Source organism: Odocoileus virginianus, chromosome 16 (genome assembly GCF_023699985.2).
Source record: "Odocoileus virginianus isolate 20LAN1187 ecotype Illinois chromosome 16, Ovbor_1.2, whole genome shotgun sequence".
Lineage (NCBI taxonomy): Eukaryota > Metazoa > Chordata > Mammalia > Artiodactyla > Cervidae > Odocoileus > Odocoileus virginianus.
Window position 1 is genome coordinate 15,708,968 of NC_069689.1, and position 8,625 is coordinate 15,717,592.

Consider the following 8,625-nt stretch of genomic DNA (forward strand, 5'->3'; position numbering starts at 1 on the left):
CCCTGCCTGTCAGCCGAACCGCTCCGTCTCTCCATTTCCTCCCTGTCTGTGCCCTGAGAATAATAACAGGACCCACTCTGGCTCCAAGTTTCCCACCTGCGGCAGGTGTGATCTGGAAGAAGGGAGAACCTCGATTTTCTTTTTTCTTCTTTTAAATTTTATTTACAATACTGTATTAGTTTCTGCTGTACAGTAAAATGACTGGCATATAGATAGATAGACAGACAGACAGATATCCTTTTCCATATTCTTTTCCGTTAAGGTTTATAACAGCGTATTGAACATACTTCCCTGTGCTATAACAGTAGGACCTCATTGTTAACCCATCCTCTGCACAATAGTTTGCATCTGCCAATCCCAAATAAGGATCTCTATTTTGGAGCAAGTTCCCATTATTCTGGGCCTCAACATTTGGATTTGCTGAATTGATACTGGAGTGATTTCCAGGGACAACATGGCTTTATATGACCTAACAGGGACCAGAGAGCCAAAGACTTGCTCCATCCAGAGAAGTGGGAGGGGAATGGCCCTACAGTGTGGGTTTCAGGTCTAGGTCTCAACCTTGATCGCACACTGGGATCAACTAGGGGATGAAAATAAAATACTGATGCTGGCTCCCAGCTCCAGACTCAGATGGGAATGTCTAGGGCTGGACCTAGGCAGCAGGACTCTTAAAAGTTTCCAGGTGATTCAAATGGTGGCAACATTTGGGAACTCCTGGGTTTAGACTCATCACTGTAGGGACAACAGAAGACAAAAATAAGAGTGAGTCTTATGTCCTGAAAGTGAAGTGAAAGTTAGTCACTTATTAGTGTCCGACTCTTTGTGACCCCACAGACTATAGCCCACCAGGCTCCTCTGTCCATGGAATTCTCAGGCAAGATTTCTGGAGTGGGTTGCCATTTCCTTCTCCATCTTAGGCTCTAGGCCTGTTTTTTCCATAGGGGATCACAACCTAGAAACATGTGAACAGGGGTCCTTGTACCTCGAGTTCATCCCATGTGTGGCCCAGCACACAGTAGGTCCCTTAAATGTTCCTTCCCTTTCCTCAGTCTGGCTGTCTCAGGCTCTCCACATTTCATGCACGATGGAAGCTCACGGACTTACCCCCGAGCAAGCGCTCAAAGAGTCCCAGGTAGAAGCTGTAGGTTTCTTACAAGCTAATCTCAGAATGTCACTCACACTACTTGTCTTGGTCAGAAAAGTCACAAAGCCAGGCTCAGATCAAGGGGAGGGGAATCAGATCTCCCATCCCCTAATGGGGAGCCAGCAGGCACCTTCAGAGGTAGGGAAGGAATGGTTGGGGCCATTTTTGGAGACAGGCTACCCCAATGACAACACAGGGCTTTGAGGATCGGTCCTCAAGATCTGTGTTTCTCCCCTCCTCCCGGCTCCCGGGGTCTGGGGAGCCTTGCCCTTCTGGCCATCTCTGGCCATAGAAAAACATATACCCCTGTTCACCGTTCAACCTTCTAGAATCTCCAGGGACCCGGGGACTGTGTAGAGAGGGGCTGGGGTGTTTTCAGGGTTGGGAAAAAGGACAGCAGAGTGCCTCCAAGGCTCAGGAGCGAGCTGAGTCTTTATGTCTTCAGCACCCACAGCATCTTCTAAACCCAGACCCACAGCCCCGTGTACATGCACTAGGGAGGGTGCATCCGCGTAAGAGGATCTGCTGGATAACTGATGTCCACTCTTGTACATCCAAGAACAGCGTCTTTTTGATGCTTAACTTTTGAGAGGGGTGTCTATCTAAAATGGCATGTATTCTCCAAACATTTTTTAAGCCACAAAGAGAAGTCATATTTCACAACTTGGTGAAGGGACAGAGACTTGGGGTTTGGAGTCACAAGGATGTGGTTTCTTCTACTCCATCAGTGAATCAAACAGGTGTGCACTTCCTACTCCATCCATCCTTCCAGCTTCTGGGCTCTGCTGAGGCTGAGGTCTTCCCAGGGCGCTGCTTCAGTTAGAAACTGTTCGCACTCAGTCACCTACAATGGGTCCCACTGTCTCCTGCTTCAGTGTGAACTTCTCATCTCAGGCAGTGAGTACCTTCTACCATCAGGTCCTGGCCTCTCTCTCCCAATTCTACAGTGTCCCCTACCCTCCAGCTTCCTGGAGGATTCTGTGAATACATTCCGGCTTTCCTACCTCCATGCCTCTCTGCTTTTTTTTTGGTCACACCACATGGCTTTCAGGATCTTAGCTCCCTGACCAGGGATTGAACCCTGGCCCATGGCAGTGAAAGTGCCAGCTCCTAACCACTGGATCACCAGGGAAGTTCCATGCCTCTCTGTTTAAAATACCTTTATTCCCAGGCCCATCAGAGGGAATCTGCCTCTAGTTCTCATCCATCAGAACCTCCAGCCTCAAGAACTGATGAGCAGGTGTTCGGGCAGGGGCATGTGTTACCTCAAATTCACTGTCTTTTCCTCTGATTGTCTTTTCCAGTACATACATCTTGTTTTACCCTCATCCAATCATCTCACAGATGCTTACAGAGGGTCTACTATATGCCAGGCATTTTGGTCACCCTTTCTAGGAATGGCCTGGTCTGTCATCTCCACTCTTCTCCAAGGGTCCAGAAACAAAATGTACATCCTATCCAACTGTCCCCCAGCATCCCTGTCCTGGTGCCTGACACGGAGCTTGGCGTAAGGCCGGCACTCAGCATTAGCCGAACAAGTGGATGGAAGCATTCACGTGTCTCTGTTCAACTGCCCCCTGCTGCTGTGTGGGGACAGCAGCTTGGTCACATGCACCTGGTGGTCACTGCACACCCATAGTTTGTGCTGAGCGTGTACTGTGGCCAAGCATAAGTGCTGCAGTTGTTGTTCAGTCGCTAAGTCATGTCCAACTCTTTTGAGACCCCATGGACTATAGCTTGCCAGGCTTCCTCTGTCCTTGGGGTTTTCCAGGCAAGAATACTGGAGCAGGTGGCCATGCCCTTCTTGAGGGGATCTTCCCGACCCAGGGATCGAACCTGTGTCTCTTATGCTTCCTGCATTGGCAGATGAGTTCTTTACCACTGAGCTACCTGGGATGCTTAGAGAAGAGATAAGCCACCTTTAAATATGTCCGCCTGGTCCCTTATGTTATGTCTTTCTCAGGGGGAAGCAATAAGGTGGAAAACCTAGCAGCTTTGCAAATCCTCAGAGCCAGGTTTGAAACCCATGTTCCTCCTTGCTAATAATGTGTCCTGGGTTACTGCTAACCCAATGAAGCTGTTTTTTAAATGTTTTTTAAATGAAATTGTTTTATTTCACTTAAGTGTGGTATCCTGATCTGTAAAATGGGGATAATAATACCAACGTCACAGACTTGCCAGACGTGTTAGAATTTACTATAGTCAAGTATGCAAGTGTCCACGTCTGGCACAGAGCAGGTCTCAGTAAATGTCTTTCCACATCTGATGGCACTTCATGTTTCTGTCCTTGCAGCTAGCCCAGGACTGAGCATGTAATCAATGCCCAAACATCTGTCCACAGAAATAAAATGACCACATTAAACATGAATTGTAAACAAAAAAGAAAAAAACAGAGCTCAACCTCTGAGCAGGCTCTGCCTATGGGTGTTGAAAAGCCCTAGTTTATTTTGTCAAGTTACCATAGCAACTCCTGAAGCTTCAGCCAGTCCTAGGGTTAGCAGTAATCAATTTATCCTGTAACCATGGCAACGTCAGCTGTTTGGTGGGCTCTAGAGGGGATCAGTGGGTAAAGAATCTGCCTGCAGTGCAGGAGACTTGTGTTCAATCCCAGGGTTTGATCCCTGGGTCGGGAAGATCCCCTAGAGGAGGAAATGGCGACCCACTCCAGTATTCTTGCCTGGAAAATCCCGTGGACAGAGGAGCCTGGCAGGCTACAGTCCATGAGGTCGCAAGAGTCAGACACCACTTAGCAAACCACCAGAGGGGGAAGGCAGAGGTAGACATTGTGTGAGCCCCTCTCCTCTGTAGAAATAAATTTGGTGACATCTCTTCAGTCACCACACAGCTACCATCACCACTCCCTAAAATGATGTCCATGAGACAATATTTCTAAACATGCGTTTAGAAATAAGAGATAGAAAATTAGGCAAAAAAAGACCAGCATGGCTCATGAAAGCAATTAGCATTATGGAAAACCTATAAAGAGGCTGCCAAGAGCTGGAATCTGGGTTCCCTTAAGCCAACTTGGGGAATTCTGCACCCATTCTCGCCTGCATTGGGGAATCACTGTCCCCATGGTCTAGACTGTGCAGTTACTTTTTAGAGGCCTCCACCAGGGCGAAGTTTGGGGGGAATGGGAGGTATCCTCTGAAACGCCATTCCCTGGAAGAGTAAATAGCAGTCAGCGGGGCTCCTGCCACACACCCAGGGAACAGAGGGAACCTGGGGGTCCTTCCTGCCACTGGAGTCTCAATGTAACCATCCTGGCAGAAGGTGCAAGGTCTGAACTCGTGGGGACTTACTCCCCCAACCCAAAAGCGGTGAACCTTCCCGAGAGCCAGACTGCATCTCTGAAAGGCCAGAGACAGCTCTGGAAAGCAGGCGTTTGCCTTTGTTCTGGCTCCAGAGTTAGGGCACCAAACGACAAGATCACTCCACAACCAGGGCTCCGGGGGGATTCTCCTGGAGCAAAACCAAGCGATGAGAGGTCATCTGTTTTTTCTGCCACTGGGAACCTGTTCCTTGCCGAGGGAAGAACAATCGCTACAGACTCAGCACGAAGCAAAACAAGGACAGAGCCGCTGCTGTGCTCTGAGCTCCGGCGCCTGGCGGGTCACATAGCGGGTCGCGCCGCCTTCCTCGGGTCTGCGGTCTCCATCAAAGGCGAGAAAAGTGAGGTGGGAGGCGCCGGAGGTCAGAGCAAGTGGCAGATTACCCGGCGCCTCGGAAAGAAACAGAATGGGGAAAAGCCAGGTCGCCTGCCCAACCCGGGCTCGCACGGATCTGGGGCTGCCTCGCCTTGACGGGCTCTGGGGCAACGAAAGGGGGACCCCGCAGGTGGGGGATGGGCCGGGAGGGGACCACTGCCAAGACCCCGACCTCAGGTCGACGCGGGGAGCTCAGGCCGGCCCCACCCCCGGGAGCCGCGCTCGCCGCCCCAGACGCGCGCACCAGGTGGTGATGCCAGCTCCGGACAAAGGAACGGGACTCGGATCGCCGGCGGGCGCCACCTCCTGGCCTTACCCCTCCCGGCGCGCCCAGCCCCGGAGGAGAGGGCGAGACCGTGGCCCCGAACCTGCTCAAACTTGGCGGCCCGAGGCGCGCGTGGAAGGCGCCCCCTTACCTGGGCGGCCATAAAAGACAGATCCATGGTGTCGTGGCTGCCGCCCGCGCTCGAGTCCTCGCTCTCGCTGCCGCCGCTGTCCAGCCGCCCGCACAGCTGGCCGGAAAAGGCCACGCAGCGAGCAGGGGTTCCTGAAACCGCGCGGCACCCTCGGCAGCTGGGGGTGGCGTCCGGTACCGAGCCCGCGCGGTGCCCTGCTCCGGCTCTGCGCTATCGGCTGGCGGAGGGCGGGTGGGGGGCCTGGAGCCTGGAGGCGGGGCGGGGCTCGGACTGGGCGGGGGAACTGGACGCCCCTCCCCGTGACCGCTCCCAGCCCCGCCCCCGAGGGCGGGGCTCGGCGGAACCCCTGGAGCGCTCCTACTCGCTTCCCTGCGGGGAGGGGTGCGGAGTAGTGGGCGCAGCGGCCTGCTGAGGCCCGAGGTCTCCTGTCTGGTCCTTAGAAGAGCCAGTCCTGAATCCGAGTCCAGCGCCATGGGCGCCCTGCCCCGTGCTGTGGCGCCCAGGCCCCAGGGGCGGCCAGCAGGGCTTTCATGGATCTGGCCTGCCAGGGTTAGGGTTAACAGATTTTGTGCCAACCCTGTGCTCAGAGTCCGGTGTCCTGGGGACCCTGAAGCTGGGCAGCAGGAGGTTTAAATCCTAGCTCTGCTTTTGCCGTTTGGGCAAGGGAGTGGCTCTTTGAGCCTGGGTTTCATCGTCTGTAAAAGGAAGAAAACAGAAGCCGAGAATTTAGTGAGACCATGTATCTGGGACATAGTGTGTTCAATAAATGTGAGCTTCAACGCGGCTAATAGCAGAACGGAGACTCAGCTGTGAATGATGCCTTCTGGAATTGCAGTGTGCAGCTTGCACAGCTGATAGCTTAAGGCTCTATCTTTCCTTACCTTCAACAATATCCCAAACTGAGCAGATGCTCATCTGAGTAGCTCAGATGAGGACGATAGCAGAGGTGCCAGAAGGGGCTAATCGCCCATGTGAGCATGTCTGTGTGATACCCTGACCTGGTGGCTGGGCCACAGATGAGCAGGTGGGAGTTTTGTCCTTCTCAGAGGGCTCCCTGGCCGGGAATAGGCTGTGTGTTACCCGTGCTGCCACCTGTGCTAGTCCTTGCTGCTGCTGCTTCTGGTCCAGCTGCCTGCGCAGGACCCAAACCGCACCCCCACCCCTACCCCGTGGCAGCAGAACAGACCACAGCTTAGCAAGGGGATGCAACCAGCACCTTACTGACAATGCTCAGTAGTAGTAGTGTTAGTCGCTCAGTCGTGTCCGACTCTTTGCGACCCCATGGACTGTAGCCTGCCAGGCTCCTCTGTCCATGGGATTCTCCAGGCAAGAATACTGAATTGGATTGCCATTCCCTTCTCCAGAAGATCTTTCCAACCCAGGGATCAAACCTGGGTCTTCTTCTGAGCTACAGGGAAGATCCACTGACAATGTTTATGTGCCATCAAAGTTCACTCTAATCCCCAATCTGATAGTATTTGGAGGTGAGGGAGAAGTAATTAGGTCACTTGGTCATGAGGGTGGAGCTCTCATAATGGGATTAGTGCCCTTATAAGAAGAGACCCCAGAACAGTTCTTCATTTTTACTGAGTTTATTAACATTCAACTTTAGAGTTGACCCTTGTGGAAGAAATGCCTTCCCAACTTGAAGCCATAGAGATACTCTAGTTTTTAATTTTGTGTTTTCATATTTCAGCCCTTTTCTTACTGATTATTTTTTGGTCTGGGTTAAGGCAGAAGTTTCACCTTTCCCATATTAATAATCTGTTACCCCATCCCTTTTAGGAACCAGTCCAGCCTGATTTGATTGGTGATGATCAGTGACACCAAATTTGGCAAGTTTCTGTCCAGGTGTGGGCGTGTTTATGGGTTGTCTCTTCTACTTCTTTTGTTGTTGTTCAGTCTGACTCTTTGCAACCCCATGGGCTGTAGCATGCCAGGCTTCCCTGTCTATCCCTACAGTAACACTATTCTGACCACAGTTGTCAACTTCCCTGGGCCATAGGATGCTGAGATAACTGATTAAACATTATTCTGTATCAGATTTTGGGGCAATTACATCTTTACTATGTTGAGGTTTCCAGTCCATGTAGACATTTTGTGTCTCCATTTATTTAGACCTTCTTTGATTTTTTTCACCAGTGTTGTAGTTTACAGCATACAAAGCCTGGATGTGTTTGTTAAACGCACACCTAAACATTTCTTCCTTTCCTTTTCTTTTTTTAGTGATTGTAAATTTTTAGGTATTGTACTTTTAATTTTTTTGTTCACATGTTCATTGCTAATATATAAAGATATCATTGATTTTTTTATGTTTGTCTTGTATCCTAGAACCTAGAACTTATTAGTTCTTGAAATTTTTTTGTGTATACATTTCTTGGGATTTTCTGTGTAGACAACTATGTCATCTGCAAATAGGAACCATTTTATTTATTCCTTTCTGATCTATTTGTTCTTTATTTCCTTGCTTTGTGCCTCATAGCCCTGACCAGACATCTAGGTTCAGTAAGAGTGCTGGGAGCAGACATCCATGTTTCCCTGTTCTCATGAGGGCCCCAGGAGGCAAGCAAAGCAATGATGAAGGTGGGGAGACCAGCATGAGGTGGTGCCAGCTGAAAAGTGGGGTTCACGATCCTGTACCCTCACTGCTCCATGATGATGGTGTACCTGTGATCAGAACAGGACGCTATGTTCCTTGCCCCTCCATACCATGTCCTCTGACTGCCTTCTGTCTGTGGGAAACTTTAGTCAAAGAATAAATTTAATCAAGAGAAGTGAGAAATGGGAAAACAAAGGAGAACATTCAAAGGAGACTAATAATAATGTACTCATTAAGCACAGTTAAGGACCTTTAATTCTTTCTCAAGGGCTATAGATAATATTCTGAGCCATATCCTGTGAGCTGTCTTATACATACTAAAACTCCAGGTGGAGAAATTAACTGCATGTTGGCCAAACTGTACTCAGGACATGAACTGCCACAGTTCTCAGAATTGGCCTCAGAGAAATGGGGTAAAAATAGACCCTGGAACTGGTGATTAACTGTACCTAAAACAACCAAGATGATGCTGTTCAGACCACCAATGACCATTTTGAAGATGACTGTCAGAGATGACTGTGCTATTTCTGCATATAGCCCGCCCCCCACACTCTGTCTATAAGAGCTCCCACCCCACTGGTTGCCAGGTGGAGGGGAGTTGACCTTTGGACAGATGTCTGCCACCCTTCCCCTCCCCTAGTTGCCAGCATTTGAAATAAAACAAACTTTCCTTTTCATCAGCCTGGCCTGTTTATTGGCTTTTGAGCGGTGAGCAGCCAGATCCACACACTCTTTAGGTAACACTTGGACCGGCGG

At 50.4% G+C, this 8,625-nt stretch overlaps 1 protein-coding gene across 1 annotated transcript in view; it reads right to left on the reverse strand.

The window, feature by feature from the left end:
* Nucleotides 1-5,539, reverse strand: part of C16H14orf132 (chromosome 16 C14orf132 homolog) — a 52,051-nt gene extending 46,512 nt beyond the window's left edge. The window contains exon 1 of the mRNA XM_070477878.1: nucleotides 5,271-5,539. Coding sequence (XP_070333979.1) covers nucleotides 5,271-5,297 — 27 coding nt within the window. The 5' untranslated portion in view covers nucleotides 5,298-5,539. The remainder of the gene's footprint in view (nucleotides 1-5,270) is intronic.
* Between the last annotated feature and the right edge of the window lie 3,086 nt (nucleotides 5,540-8,625).